The sequence below is a fragment of the Pyrus communis genome, chromosome 3, assembly GCF_041283825.1.
Source record: "Pyrus communis isolate YQ-2024b chromosome 3, ASM4128382v1, whole genome shotgun sequence".
In the NCBI taxonomy this organism is placed as follows: domain Eukaryota; kingdom Viridiplantae; phylum Streptophyta; class Magnoliopsida; order Rosales; family Rosaceae; genus Pyrus; species Pyrus communis.
The window spans coordinates 16656098-16672810 of NC_142567.1; the positions used below are offsets into that span (position 1 = coordinate 16656098).

Genomic DNA, 16713 nt, shown 5'->3' on the forward strand with positions numbered 1-16713 from the left:
AATTGCTATATCCGGTCCGACCCAGCCCGTTTCATTTTAAAACAAATTTGGTCTTGTCCCTTCAAGTTGGGCTCGGTCTAGCACGTGCCCACCCTACATACATACATATCAGAACATACATACAAACAAAAAGAAAAATAACTTTTTGTCTAATCTCAAGTATAGAATTTTGGCCATAATAGAACATAGAAAATGATTACGTGATGGTAAGGGTTTTAATTATTGAGTGTGATTTTATTGATAAATTTTTGTTTTATTGTTGATTTCACCTTGTATTGATGATAGCTATGTCATACGGGGAAAAAGACAATTTATATTCAAAGTTTGATGTAGCGTGAGGTTATACGAGTTAACTAAAATTTTTCATTTTGAAAGGAAGGTCAAAATTCTTTTTTAGCCTTGCATCTATAAAAAATTTCCGACAAGATATAACTCATTTATAAGTGTTTTTAAAATAATTGGAAGCGTGTTTTGATAAAATGTTTTAAAATCAATTCATAGTTAAAAAAAAAAAAAAAAACTTAAAATGCTTCCGAAACCTAAAATAAATTTCATTAAATACACTTACAAATTAGTCAATAAAGTTGTCAATAGTGTGGTTTCTTGTACTTGTTTATTTGGTGGTTAAGCCCAATGCATATCTAGCTCGTCGCATGGCCCATGTTCCCCGTCGGTTGATTTACCAAAAACACCGTCTCTCTCTTCCCTTACACCACCCCACCCGCCCTCTCTCTCCTCGACCAGCTTCTGGTGATCGCCACTTTGCACTTCTATTCTCTTACTGCAACCCTTTACTCTCTCTCTCTCTTTCTCTCTCTCTTACCTCTCTCTGTGCTGTTCCCATATCTCATTCCACAGCTTCATTCAACCATGACAGTCATGACGCCTGCCCCTATTGATGTATGCGCCTCTCTCTCTAAGTATGCATTCATCTATGTGTTTGGTGTTTGCATATGCGTGTGTAGGTGTATATGCCGATAGCAGAGGTGGTCTTTGGTTCAAATTTGTATTTAGTTCATAAGATTATTGTAATTTGGGGTTTTTTTTCCAGAACTCAAATTGAAATTTGGGGTTGTTTAGGGCTTTGGTTTCCAATTTTCTATAGTATGTCTATGATTCTATCCATTGCTGTTTGAAATTTAGGGTTCTGTTGGAAACAATAATAAGGGTTTGCTTTTGGAAAATGCTCAAAATTCTTTGTCACACTTGTGTGTTTGTTTCAGCAACCAGAGGACGAGGAGATGCTTGTCCCGCATTCGGATTTGCCCGAAAACAATCACCAGCCCATGGAAGGTATTATGATCTGTACAGCTTGTCCATTCCCAGTAATTTTGGTGTTTCGATTATCTGACACGTGGTTGTGTTGACTAAGATTATTTTCTTGCTTCTGAAAGCAAAACTGTAAGGAAGTGCTCATAAAGTATCCATCCAAGAAGATTCATGTATACATGTTCTGCACTGTTGGATACTGAAATAGATCTTTTGAGTTTAGTTTTTTTGATTTCTCACAGTACTGTTATTTCAACAACTAACAGCATGAAAAATTTGTAACGTATTTATGTATTTATTTTTGTTCCTTTGCAAATTATTAGTTGTTGCACAACCTGAAACTGCTAATAATGTGGAGAACCAGCCAGTGGAGGATCCTCCATCATCAAGATTCACATGGAGAATTGACAACTTTACTAGGATGAATACAAAGAAGCATTATTCAGATGTATTTGTTGTTGGCGGCTACAAATGGTACTGGTCATTTCTCTCTCTTTGTTTTACATCGTCACTTGCTCTGATACGTTCCTCTTTGCTTTTCCTTGGCAGGCGCGTGCTTATTTTTCCAAAGGGAAATAATGTGGATCATTTGTCTATGTATTTGGATGTTGCGGATTTTTCAAGTTTGCCATATGGGTGGAGTAGATATGCACAATTTAGCTTGGGGGTTATCAATCAAATTCATAACAAGTATTCGGTACGAAAAGGTAACACCTTGGAGATTCTTCTACTCTTCCACTGCTTATTAAATTTCAAATTAGATCATTTGACATATAAGAATCTCCGGCCTTAATCTATGACGTTAGTGTGATTCTCTATCTATTAGAACGGGTGTGCATTTAAATGTGGAAATCAAGATTGTAGCAAAAAATGGTATGTTGATGAAAATAAGTGGATCTGGTAGGAGAGAAATCGTTCATGGTTCATTACAAGTATTGGGGCCCAATGAAAGTTTTGGTCCAGTAGATTACTTCGTTGTGAGGAGTGCATTATGTCATTGGGAAATTCAGAATGTCTAACTTATCTATGTTTGGCCTTTTGGTTTGCGTCTGGTACTTGGTGATTTCAGCTCATGTGATTTAGAAATTCAATAGTCTTTTACCACTTCTTTAAGCTGGTTCTGACATTTTGTATACTCACTGACAAGAACCTGCAAAATTAAACGATAATGTGTTTATAGATTTTTAACTCAATGTATTTGTGTGATACAGACACACAACATCAGTTCAATGCGCGAGAAAGTGATTGGGGTTTTACATCCTTTATGCCTCTCAGTGAACTTTACGATCCCAGTAGAGGGTATCTTGTAAATGATACGATTATAGTTGAAGCCGAGGTTCTCGTTCGTAGGGTTGTAGATTACTGGACATATGACTCAAAAAAGGAGACAGGTTATGTGGGGCTTAAGAACCAAGGAGCAACGTGCTACATGAACTCCCTCCTCCAGACTCTGTATCATATTCCTTATTTCAGAAAGGTTAGCAGCTGCCGACATTTTTTTCTTCTGCCTCATGCTAACTTATTTGTTTAGAGATCCGTGAGGAAAAAAATTTCTTGGATTTATTTTTCAGGCTGTTTACCATATGCCCACAACTGAGAATGATTTGCCGTCGCAAAGCATACCATTGGCTCTTCAGAGTCTATTTTACAAGCTCCAGTACAGTGACAACAGTGTGGCAACCAAAGAGCTGACAAAGTCTTTTGGATGGGACACATATGATTCATTTATGCAGCATGATGTACAAGAACTCAATAGAGTTTTGTGTGAAAAACTTGAGGATAAAATGAAGGTAAGATTCTAACTTAACTTAGTTTGATGAATTTTCAAAATACTTAATGAAAAGTTTTACTGTTTTTCCTGTTACTAGGGAACTGTTGTAGAGGGAACTATACAGAAGTTATTTGAAGGACACCATATGAACTACATTGAATGTATCAACGTGGACTACAAATCTACAAGAAAGGAATCATTTTATGGTACTACATTGTTTCTGTTTTGAGTTCTCCCATGTTTATACTTCTTTGCATAATGCTAACATTTTTTAATATGTGCCTGGCAGACCTTCAGCTTGACGTCAAAGGCTGTCGTGATGTTTATGCTTCTTTTGATAAGTATGTTGAAGTGGAACGTCTTGAGGGTGATAACAAGTATCATGCTGAACAGTATGGATTACAGGTTGGTAACTCTAGTCATTTTTCAGGGTGCGGATAATTGGTGCAATTTTGCATGAGTTGTCCCAAGTCTATTAGGAATTATAGCCTTAGAGGATTAAATTATTTACCCAATTGGAATTATTTTCCCAATTGGAGTTGGTTTCTCAATTGGAGAAGGATTCATAACTAGATATCAATTAGGATTAGCAATCCTTATTGAAGACGACCTTTATTATGTCAATATAAAGGAGCTATTGCACTAGTTTTAAATTGGAGCAAAACAGTAAGGTGTATGCTACTCAAGGAGTTAGAGTGAGAGAATATTGTAAGGGCAATGTGTAACTTATACCACTCAAAGGAGTTAGAGTGAGAGAATATTGTAAGGGCAAAGTGTGTACGAGAGAAAAGAAAAGAGATATGGGTGTATTTTTTGTTCCTTGTTCTTGTTCTTTTAAGTTATTTGTCATGTTTAATCCTAGAGGCTTGGCAAGATTATTCGATGTACTCGCTATGGATATAGTGAAAGATTGTTGTTGCTGCCCCGTGGACATACGCACATATAGCCGAACCACGGTAATTCTTGGTGTGATTTGTCTTGGTTGTTTTGTTTTTTGATTTTCAAGTTTTGTTCGTTAAAACGCAATATTCACAACAATTGGTATCAGAGCCTCGTTTGGTTGATATCCATTTAGAATGGAGGGTGCACTTAGCACCATGATGAAATTACTCACCTGTTCCAACGTTAGGAATTGGCTAATCAATTGTTAGTGAACTATTTTTTTTTTTTTAGGATTATATGAGGGAAACTAATGGTGCACAGATTCTTGTCCTAAAAGGATTAGGAAAGAATTAAGTTTCCTAGTACAATTTAGATGACGAATCCTAGAAGCCTAATTGGAAAAGGAAGAAAGTGTACTTTCCTATTCCATTTAGAATATGAAAAAAATTGTACTTTCCTTTTCCATATAGAATAGGGAAGAAAGTTTACTGTCCAATTCCATATAGAATAGGAAACTTAATCAGAAAATAGGCATGTAACCATCAGTCTATGTACTATAAAAAGGCTTGTTGTGGGTTGAATATTCACACGAACGGCAGAGCGAAACACTTTGAGAGAGTGAAGGGTGACCGGATGAGAGATATTAAAACCTAGGGTTTGTGACAGCAAAGGGGGTTTTATTGTAAAACAAAGAGGCTTGCATGCTAGTGAAATATCTCGGTAATCACCGGAGTGGACATAGGCAAGTTTTGGCCGAAGAACTATAATTCTTTGTGTTCATGGTGTGCATTTTCTTTTGTGTGTGGTGTTTTGGTTGTTTGTTTATTCTTTGTGATGGGTTAATTGTGAGTCATGGAAGTATATTGAAAACAAGGTCCTGGAGAAAGCATGTGTGTACTTCATCCAACTGGGTTACGTGGAAGTATAATGGAGGACATGCTTTATTGTAAAGATCTCCATGAGCCAGTTGAAGGTGTTAACCTGAGGCAGACAGAGAAAAGATGATTGCAAATGGATGGTGACTAGGTGATTGCAAATGGATGGTGAATAGGTGATTTTTTTTTTTAAATCTAAAGAAGAGACGAAAATTATGAAAAGCAAAAGTCGCAAGGGTTGGGCATTCATAGGCCCTTCAAATTGATGAATAAGATTGAGGCGTGGTAATAGGTGTTAAATTTGAGGGAGAGGAAGAAATAGGTTGGCAGCTGTTAAACTTATTTTCCTGATTGCTGGAATGGCTGTATTCTACACAATCCAAGTTCATAAACCTTCAGGGTTTTGGAAATTTAACGAGTTATTATACTATGGGTATAACGAACTAAAATACTGGATTGTTCTTGGCAGCTGTAAGGGTATAAAACAAATTCAGAAATATGGTTTATTTGATTTGGTGGGATCTTAAGTTTGTGGCAAGAGATAAAAGTTGCTGCCCATGGACATATATTTCTAAAGGGCACAGTTTAAAGTGAGGTTTTGGTAAGACGGATGGGTTGGGGATACAGGTTTTGAGTTGTTGTTGTTGCAACTCTAGAATCAGTTTCCCTCGTCCCTCATAAAGCGAACAGGAGAGTGTGGAAATTGGAACATTCTGTGGCGTATTCTAAGTCACTCCCAATACACCTTTCGGATATCCCGGCTCCATCTCTTGTAGTTTGGAAAGCCAAAGTTCCTCCAAGGGTGCAAGTCTTAGCTTGGAACTTTTCATGGTAAGTTAAACACCTATGATTAATTGGAAATAAGGCAACCTGTTGAGAATATCGTGTTTAAGAATGGGAAAAACAAGAACAAACTCAGGAAATCAAAAAACAAATAACCAAGATAAATAACACGAAGAATTTACGTGGTTCGGCAATATGTGCCTACGTCCACAGGACAACAACAACAATCTTTCACTATATCAATAAAGAGTACAACCAATAATCTTGCCAAATCTCTAGAACTAGGACTTGACGAAAAACCTGAAAGAATAAGAACAAGAAATACACTATCTCTTTTCTTTTCTCTCGCACACACTTTGCCCCTTTTTTTCAAAACTAGTACGATAGCCCCTTTATATAGACATAATAAAGGTCTTCTTCAATAAGGATTATTAATCCTAATTGGAAACTAGTTATAAAACCTACACCAATTGAGAAACTAACTCCAATTGAGTAAACCAACTCCAATTGGGTAACCAACTCCAATTGGGAAAACAACTCCAATTGGGAAATCAATTTAATCCTCTAAGACTATTAATTCCCAATAGACTTAGGACAACTTATCATGGGCTGGAAAAATCCAATTGGGAAATCAATTTAATCCTCTAAGACTATTAATTCCCAATAGACTTAGGACAACTTATCATGGGCTCAAAAAATCCAACAATCTCCCCCTCCAGACCATGCGAAAGGTATACCAAAATAGGATTGCTCCTCTTGACCAAACTCCCATTGATCGAACTTTTCATGACCAGACTCCCCCTGATCGAATTACCCATAACCAAGCTCCCCCGATCGAACTACTCATTAATCAAGACCCTCTTGATTAGACTTCTCTTGACCAGGCTTCCCTTTATCGCAATACCCATTGTCATTGGCAAAGGCAATTATAGACTTCTTTGCCATAAAACCATCAATCATCTGCATTAAGGAAGCTCTTCATCGTAGGTCACAACACTTGCAATATTGTTCCCATCCTTTTGTTCATTTTTCCATTTACGACAATGTTTCTTCATGTGACCCTTTTTCCCACAATAGTGGCAGTCACCATTGAATCTCGTCTCACCAGAATTTTTGCCTCTTTTCTCTATGACAAAGAGTTGTCCAGCGCCTGCACCTGAAACTTTTCTCCTTGTTTCTTCATTAAACATGCTATCCTTAACAACATCCATCGACAGTACACCATTAGAAGCCGAATTGCTTACAGTTACGACGAAGGTTTCCCAACTATCTGGCAAGGATCCTAGCAATAAAAGTGCTAGCAGCTCTTCTTCAATATTCAAACCCATAGTGGCTACCTGCTTGATCACGTTCTGAAAGTTGTTCAAGTGCTCGGTTACACTAACATCTTCCGCATACTTCATGTGGACAAGCTCTTTGATAAGGAATGCTTTCTTGGCAGCGGTCTTCTTCTCAAAGAGGGATTCTAACTTCTTCCAAAGAGCTTGCGCATCAGTTTCTTTAGACACATGGTGATAGATGCTCTGATCCACCCATTGTCTAATCGTACCAATAGTTTTACGATTCATCTTGGTCCAATTGGCATCAGACATATTTGCTGGCTTGCTATTAATACCTTCAATTGGCTCATGGAGATCTTTACAATAAAGCATGTCCTCCATTCTTGATTTCCACGTAACCCAGTTGGAGTGGGTGAGTTTCATCTTAATTGCACCCTCCATTCTAAACGGATATCAACCAAACTTGGCTCTGATACCACTTGTTGAGAATATCACGTTTAAGAATGGGAAAAACAAGAACAAACTCTGGAAATCGAAACACAAATAACCAAGATAAATAACACCAAGAATTTACGTGGTTTGGCAATATATTGCCTACGTCCATGGGACAACAACAACAATCTTTCACTATATCAATAATGAGTACAACCAATAATCTTGCCAAATCTCTAGAACTAGGACTTCACGAAAAACCTATAAAGAACAAGAACAAGAAATACACTATCTCTTTTCTTTTCTCTTGCACACACTTTGCCCCTTTTTTCAAAACTAGTATGATAGCCCCTTTATATAGACATAATAAAGGTCTTCTTCAATAAGGATTATTAATCCTAATTGGAAACTAGTTATAAAACCTACACCAATTGAGAAACTAACTCCAATTGGGAAAACAATTTAATCCTCGAAGACTATTAATTCCCAATAGACTTAGGACAACTTATCGTGGGCTGGAAAAAACCCAACAAACCCTTTGTTTCTTTTTCTTTCCATTGGTGTATTGTGTAGAAAGGCTCCGAAAATTTTGCAACTTTGGATCATTTATTGTTGCTCTGTTTAGTAGCTTTTTCTTTGTGGGGTTGGTTAATTAGGAGGTAGGATTATGTTGGTCCATTCCAGTGTCATCTAATAAGTTATTATGTAAAAAGCTTAAGTTTTTTTATGGAAAGAAAAGGGGGTTAGTGCTAGGGAGGTGTGTTGTGATGGCAATTTTTTTGGGTGGATAGGAAAAGCCGAAATTTGGAGAATATTGTGGTGAGGAGGTGGAATACTTATGGGAAAGGGCATGTTGTTGGACTTCTTTGTGGCGCTCTAGCTTTGGAATTCAGAGAGATCTCATTTTCTGTTATTTGGTCAAATGGAAAGCCTCCGTCCTGTAATTATTTGTTTTATGTTGTTTCTCAGAAAGGTGCTCCTTTTTGACTAAAAGGTCATGGGTACGAGTTGTGGAAACAGCCTCTTTGCAAATCAAGAGTTGCGTACAATATGTTGAGAATATCGCATTTAAGAAAGGGAAAAATAGAACAAACTCCGAAAATTGAAAACAAATAACCAAGATAAATAACACCAAGAATTTACGTGGATCGGCAATATGTACCAATGTCCACGGGACAACAACAATAGTATTTCACTACATCAATAATGAGTACAACCAATAATCTTGCCAAGTCTCTAGAACTAGGACTTGACTAAAAACCTGAAAGAACAAGAAGAAGAAATACACTATCTCTTTTCTTTTGTCTCGCACACACTTCACAATATTCTCTCACTCTAATCCCTTGAGCGGTATACAATTTATTGTTTTGCTCCCTTCCAATTCAAAACTAGTACAATAGCCCCTTTATATAGACATAATAAAGGTCTTCTTCAATAAGGATTATTAATCCTAATTGGAATCTAGTTATGAATCCTACTCCAATTGAGAAACTAACTCCAATTGGGTAAACAACTCCAATTGGGAAAACAATGTAATCCTCTAAGACTATAATTCCTTATAGACTTAGGACAACTTATCATGGGTTGGAAAAACCTAACAATCTCCCCCTCCAGACCATGAGGAAGGTATACCAAAAAATAGGATTGCTCCTCTTGACCAAACTCCCATTGATCAAACTTTTCATGACTAGACTCCCCCTGATCAAATTACCCATAACCAAGCTCCCCCTGATCGAACTACCATCATCATTGGCAAAGGCAATTATAAACTTCTTTGCCAGAAAACATCACTTATCTTTATCTTGGTCCAATCAGCATCAGACATACTTGTTGGCTTGCTCTTAACACCTTCAGTAAAGCATGTCCTCCTCTTGATTTCCATGTAATCCAATTAAAGTGGGTTGCACCTTCCATTCTAAACAATATCAACCAAACCTGGCTTTGATACCACTTGTTGAGAATATTGCGTTTAAGAATGGGAAAAATAGAACAAACTCCGGAAATCGAAAACAAATAACCAAGATAAATAACACCAAGAATTTACGTGGTTCGGCAATATGTGCCTACGTCCACGGGCCAGCAACAATAGTATTTCACTACATCAATAATGAGTACAACCAATAATCTTGCCAAATCTCTAGAACTAGGACTTGATGAAAAACCTGAAAGAACAAGAAGAAGAAATACACTATCTCTTTTCTCTTCTCTCGCACACACTTTACAATATTCTCTCACTCTAACCCCTTGAGCGGTATACAATTTATTGTTTTGCTCCCTTCCAATTCAAAACTAGTACAATAGCCCCTTATTATAGACAAAATAAAGGTCTTCTTCAATAAGGATTATTAATCCTAATTGGAATCTAGTTATGAATCCTACTCCAATTGAGAAACTACCTCCAATTGGGAAAACAAAATAATTCCTTATAGACTTAGGACAACTTATCATGGGCTGAAAAAATCTAACACGATAGACCCTCGCAAAGTAGGGAGCCTTGTTGACTTGGGGTCGCTCTTTAATGTTGTTTCTCAGAACTTGAAAGCCTCTGTCTTGTAATTTAGAGAGATCTTGTTTACTGTTGTATTGTTTTAATCTGTAATAAAAGTTTGTTTCGCATAAAAAAAGTTCGAATAAAGACACAGAAATAGGTATTCATTTTTCCTAGCTGTACATGATATTAGGGGTGTTCAAAAGAAACTGACGGTCGTTTCAAACCAGTTGGTTTCCCTTAGATATATCAAAATTGCTCTGTAAAATCCAATAGGACTTGTAAAAGCGGATCTCATCTTGGAAAGTTGTAAAAACTGATAAAAATGATTTGGTGGGCAGTTATGTTCGATTTTTTTCTTTTCCTTGGTTCCCTCCTGTTGTCTACCTCTTTCCTATTTATTGTTCCTCTCTCTCTTTGCCATGCTAAATCTACCTTTGTCTTTTGTTTTGTGGAGGGACTGTAAAGTTCCATTTCTAATAGTTGGCTTGCTTTGGCCACAAGTGTGATTATTTCTTCAGTTTGTTGCGGTTTGTTTTTGGCTGTTTATAAGAAAAAAAATTGTTATATTGGCATACTTGTTGGATGATCGTTTCGGACTTTGTGGAATCATTTCAGGATGCCAAGAAAGGTGTTCTGTTCATTGACTTCCCCCCTGTGCTTCAACTTCAGCTGAAACGATTTGAGTACGACTTCATGCGGGACACAATGGTGAAGGTTGGAACTCAATAAGCTTCTTATAACATCTTCTTTTTACAACAACAACCAAGCCTTATTCCACATAACATCTTTAAAAAAAAAACTTTATATTACATGCCATTGTGACTGTTTTTTATGCATGATTACCATGAATGTCATTATAGTTTATCCATTACTATTGTGTCCAAATAATTGTTTGAAAATGAAGATGGGAAATTGTTGTTTGTATTTAATGGCTCAATATATCCATTTATCCACAATCAGTGCATATTTTACTTGATATGGTGTGTTCGGTATGAATGCTAACGAAAGAATACAAATGAGTAAATTAGATTTAACCGGAAGTTTCACTTTCAGTCAATTAAGCCAATATGGATCGAAGTGTAGATAAAAAATGGTAAGGACCCGTGTTGTGTTTGCATTAAGGATATCCTTACATTTGCGTGTCCTGTGATCTGGCCATTACTGGTTCATATTATCAGATATTTGACTTGCAAGACCCTTTTTATTATTTTTACCAGTTGAACTGATAATATAATTAGACTGGTCTTTCATATATGGGTTCCTCACCGGCAAATATAGCTTGAGTTCCTTTATTTCTCCCATCTAGTTTCCCATAGTGATTGGTTTATTAATTATTCACAGAACTTTTAAGTGTATTGGGCCATTATATATTGGTCTATTAATAGTTTATTGCGGATGAGATTGGAGTGATGTGATTTGCATTTGAGCACATAAGACTGAGAGACTGCATTTCTTTTCTCGACATAAAAGATTAGAGTTCTTTATGCTCTCTTTATGTAGATTAATGATCGTTATGAGTTCCCGTTGCAACTTGACCTTGATCGAGAGAATGGAAAATATTTATCACCTGAAGCTGATAGGAGCGTTCGCAACCTTTACACACTTCACAGGTATGTTTCAGCATCATTCTTATTTGTCATGTATCAGAGACCACTTTCTTTAGTTAAATGTCCTAGGGAAGCTTTCTGGTGATCCCTCTATGTGATAAGTATATTTATGAGGTTCACTTATTGGTGCTTGATATAGTTGGGGAAGGATTCTATGTAGCTCTTGTTATTGAAAGAATTCTAAATTCCTCATGCATGCTTTGTGGGGAATCCCTTTGCTCTTTTAGCTGCATCTCCTTTTTCTGGACAGAAAAATTTTCGTCCTTTAATAAATGTTGGTAGGGTGCCACAATTTTTGCTGTGAGGATTTTATGGTCGACGCATATCATCTGATAGGGGTGCTGAATTTCACTTTCGTTGCATATTGTTTGTGGGGGAATAAATTGGCATTGAACTCTTCATCCATGAGATTCATAATACTAAGAGCATCTCCAATGAAGAGATGCAAATTTGAGTTGTAAAAGCCACTTTTACATCTCGTTTTACATTTTCGGGTGTAAATGGTTCATTTTATCCTATTCTATTTTTTCTTCTTCTTGTTCTTTTTTTTCCCGTCTTATACTGCTCGTTAACGTATAATGTATAGCTGATAATTTTCTGTTAATAATATTTTGTTTCTTACAAAAATTGCTATTCTGGAAGAAACGAACACTTTGAGGCATTTTTATGTCTCCCTTAGACTCAGGATAACTATTTTTTATCTCCCCATAAAAGAATTAGCTTCGATTCGTAGTTGATTTTTCTATTGTACTTATCATTTATGGTTTTTACAGTGTTTTGGTGCATAGTGGTGGGGTGCACGGTGGACACTATTATGCCTTTATCAGGCCAACACTTTCTGATCAGTGGTATGTATCAGTTCTGTATCTATCCCTCAAGTGTGCACGCATGTTTTGCTTGTGTGGAAAACTTATGATTGGTTCTCATTACGTTGCTGCATCAACCCCCTAGTGTTGTTTTCATATTGTTTATTTGAAGCTCTGGAAGCACACATGTATACTTGTACATTTTAAATTTCATCTTCTTTCCAAGCATCAGGAGGACCCTTTTCTACATTTGTCTTTTGAGAAGAGACAATTTCATTGCTTATAAACTGTAGAAATCCAAATTTCAAAATTGGGCAAGTGGACCACTTCAGAAAAGCGGGAAAAAACAAGAAGCTTATCTAATACAAAAGAGACCTTATCTGTGAATTCTTTGAATCTTAAGGCAATTAATGACTCACTATAGTTGTATTGTCAATCTCTCATCTTTTTGTGTGATCAAGTCTTTGTGTTTATGCATCTGGTTTCCTTTCTGGGTGAACTGTAGTTTGATTTTTAGCAGTGTCTATCTGTATGAAGATGGATGTAGTTGTACCATTTATCTATCAATCTATCTATAACTAAGCACATCACCTGCATATCAATTTCCTCGATAAGTAGATACCACACTCACATTTACCAGTGTACCACAAATAAGGTAATTCTAACATAATAAATGACTATGCCATGCAGATATTTTGAGGCCTTGGGTCATAATAGGCATCTCAGTTGGTGTGTTACTGTGCCAATTATGTATCCCAAGTTGTATACTTAAGCTAATTCTAGAATTTGATTGAATTTTGAGAAATGCATATAGGATACCGGGAATGCGAGTAACTGAGGTTGCTACTTATCTTCAATCAAGCATCTTTCATTTTCACGTGTCATTAAGCATGTTGTTCACAGGTATAAATTTGACGATGAGAGGGTAACAAAAGAAGATATAAAGAGGGCACTAGAGGAGCAGTATGGTGGTGAGGAAGAGGTATGCTTTTCCAATTTCTGCCTGCAATATTGACTCGATGTTTTACTTTTTACTTTTTTCCTCTTTCATAATTTGCTTATTATTTTAACAGTTACCGCAGACAAACCCTGGATTTAATAATACTCCCTTCAAATTCACGAAATATTCAAATGCATACATGCTGGTGTACATACGGGAAAGTGACAGAGATAAAATAATCTGCAATGTGGATGAAAAGGACATTGCTGAACATCTGAGGGTGAGATCCTGTTATTAAGGCCAAGTTTTAGGGTATTTTCATTTTAAGAAATTGGACGTGTGACTTTCTCCATTTGATGATGTATTTGAATGAACCTCTGAACAATGCTGATCTGATCTCAATTGTCCTGTTGTTTGAGATCAAATTCCTCTAATGATCCAAGTTCTGTTGAACTTGGAATCAGAAATAAATGAGATACAAATAAGGTCATGCTTTGCTTGTTTGGTTCATACATTTTGGCATATCAACTGCTTTCTAGACATACTTGGTTAATTTATGAGTTACTTTTATACAAAGGAAAACAAATATACTTTTACCTTATGGGAGATAAGTTCTAAATAAATTCATTGACTTGTGTCAGGAGAGATTAAAGAAGGAACAAGAAGAAAAGGAGCACAAGAAGAAAGAAAAGGCAGAAGCACACCTGTACACTATTATTTTTTTTTTTTTGAGAAGAAACTATAACAGTTTATTAAAAAAGAAAAATGTAATACACAGAAGTGGATAAGAAATCCACCAAGAACAGAACAAGAAAATCTCTCCAAAGGATCAGATTACAAGTAGGACAACCTCAACCAAAATCATTTTACGACTGCTAACATATCCCACAGTATGTGTGAAAGAGAGTAATTCTTAAATTCATTTGAAACTGAAGCCCATAAGGCTGCCCAATATCTTACTCTTCCCCACAGATCTGCTACCCCCACGCCAGTATAATTGTCAAAAATTCTTTTGTTACGCTCCAACCAAATGTTCCAAAAAACTGCCGACACCAGACAACCCCACAAAGCTTTAGCTTTCCTCCCAATTCCTAGAGCCTCAAAATTAGTGCTTAGAAGCTCGAAACAACCCTTTGGGATGACCCAACTTACTCTAACCTCCTGAAACAATTTCCACCACAATTGAATCGTGTAAGAACAATGAAGAAAAATGTGATCAACACTTTCCTCCTTTGCTTTACACAAACCGCACCAATGGGGAGAGATGCAAATAAAAGGACTTCTCCTTTGAATTTGATCACAAGTGTTGAGCCTCCCAATAGCCACTAGCCACACAAGAACTTTGACCTTCGGAGGAACTTTTGATTTCCAAATCTGTGAAGAGGGTGGAAAATGTTGCACAATCCCATTGTTGCTCAAGAAAGAGCGATAGGATTTGCAGGTAAACAATCCTGATAACTCCAGTTTCCACCTTCTATCATCCGCTCTTGATTGAGACAATCGAACATTTTCCACTTTCTGTAATAATCTAGCCGCCTCTTCTATCTCCACTTCGTTCAAATTTCTCCTGAAATCAAAATTCCAGCTCAAAGAATTGATAGAAAGATCCACAAAACTTGCGATGTTCTGGTTGTGCCTTCTCGATAGCAAGAATAATCTAGGAAATTGTTCTTTCAATGGTCCCCCTTCCAACCAACCATCCTCCCAACACCTCACCCTTTCCCCATTGCCCACCTTAAACTTGCAACATTGTAGAAATGCTTGGAGACCGCACGAAATATCTTTCCAGGGGCTTCGACTTGAACCCCGCACTGGAGGATTTGCATTCCACCCATTATCCTGCAGCCCATACTTGCTTCTTATCACCTTGTGCCAGAGAGAATTTGGTTCCTTTGGGAATCTCCACAACCACTTAGCCAATAACGCTTCATTCTGATTCCTCAAATTCCCTACTCCTAAACCCCCTTCCTCCTTACTTTTAATAACTATCTCCCATTTCACCAGGTGGTTTTTCTTTCCTTCCTCCACCCCCTCCCAAAGAAATCCTTTCATTAGTTTTTCTAGGCGTCCAATCACCCCGCAAGGAATTTTGAACAAGGACATGTAGTAGATTGGCAAGCTTCCCAAAACAGATTGAATCAAAGTTAATCTGCCTCCTCTGGATAAGAAGGCCTTCTTCCAATTTTGAAGTCTTTTTTCCATTTTTTCTACCACTGGATCCCAAAACGTAAGTGCTCTTGGCCTGCCCCCAAGAGGAAGACCCAAATACTTTATTGGCCAACTACCCACCTCACAACCCCAAGAATCTGCCAACCTTTTTAATTTCTCACAATCTGAGTTTATTCCAGCCAAAGAACACTTTTCTTTGTTGATTTTCAACCCTGAAACAGTACAAAATAAATTGAGCACCTCTAATAAGCTGTTCCAAACTTCCTCATCGTCCGCCAAGAAGAAAATAGTATCATCAGCAAATTGAAGATGAGAGATCTCCACCCTTTCTTGCCCAATGCCTAAACCTTTGATCAGCTGATTCTCTTGAGCCTTCTCCATTAATCTACTCAAGACATCCACTACTAAGGTAAAAAGAAAAGGTGACAGTGGGTCGCCTTGTCTCAAACCTCTTGAAGCATGAAATTTTCCCCTAGGCCTCCCATTTATCAAAACGGAGAAATTTGCAGAATTTAGACATCCCTGCACCCATTTTCTCCATCTAATGCCAAAGCCTTTTCTTTGTAAAACTTCGTCTAAAAAACTCCACTCTACATGATCATAAGCCTTTTCAAAATCGATTTTAAACACCAATCCCTCCTCTTTCTTCTGCCTCACCTCTTCTACCACCTCATTTGCAATAAGGACGGCATCCAAAATTTGTCGGCCTTTAACAAAAGCTCCTTGATGTGGAGAGATTGTGCTGCCCATAACCTCCCTTAATCTTGAAGCTAGGGTTTTCGCCACAATTTTGTATAAACCAGTAACTAGGCTTATAGGCCTATAGTCCGTCACTTTCAAAGAATCTGACTTTTTCGGAATTAGACAAATAAATGTTTCGTTTGTCACCGCATTTATTATTCCGGTCTCAAAGAACTCCTCCATGACCTTCAAAATATCCACTTTCAAGAATTCCCAACAGTGTTGAAACATTTGCAAGGAATAACCATCTGGTCCTGGCGATTTATCCCTTCCACAATCAAAGACTGCTCTTTGTACTTCCGATTCCTCAAAAGGCCTCTCAAGCCAAGCTGCCTCAGATTCACTTATTGAGGCCCAATTGATGCCTTCCAATCCCCAACATACCTCTTCGTTACTACTAAACAGGGACTTGAAGAAGTTAACAATATGTTTTTCTATCTCTTTTGCATCCTCTACCACTCCCCTATTATCCACTTCCAACCTTTCTATATAGTTTCTCTTCCTTCTTCCACTTGCTATTCTATGGAAAAATTTAGTATTTCCGTCCCCTTCTTTAGCCCATTCCACTTTACCTCTCTGTCTCCACTTCACTTCTTCCTTATAAGCTAGATCTTCCACAAGGAAAAGTAACTCTTCCTTCTTTCTTTTAGCAGCAACATCTAGCCCT

The 16713-nt window shown here is 37.2% G+C and overlaps 1 protein-coding gene across 2 annotated transcripts; it reads left to right on the plus strand.

Annotated features, from left to right (window-relative positions):
• The first annotated feature begins 611 nt into the window (after positions 1 to 611).
• LOC148698027 (ubiquitin C-terminal hydrolase 12-like) lies at positions 612 to 14065 on the plus strand. 2 transcript variants are annotated; one of them, XM_088691128.1, is made up of 14 exons: positions 612 to 900; positions 1224 to 1293; positions 1593 to 1743; positions 1819 to 1976; positions 2481 to 2746; positions 2841 to 3059; positions 3138 to 3246; positions 3330 to 3445; positions 10399 to 10497; positions 11284 to 11393; positions 12164 to 12238; positions 13100 to 13178; positions 13270 to 13416; positions 13778 to 14065. In XM_088691128.1, the coding sequence occupies exons 1-14, from the start codon at positions 871 to 873 to the stop codon at positions 13922 to 13924; spliced, it is 1776 nt and encodes a 591-aa protein (XP_088547254.1). In that variant the 5' UTR covers positions 612 to 870; the 3' UTR covers positions 13925 to 14065. The 2 variants fall into 2 exon arrangements, with proteins under 2 accessions (XP_088547254.1, XP_088547255.1); XM_088691129.1 differs by having other exon boundaries at positions 710 to 920.
• The last annotated feature ends 2648 nt before the right edge of the window (positions 14066 to 16713 follow it).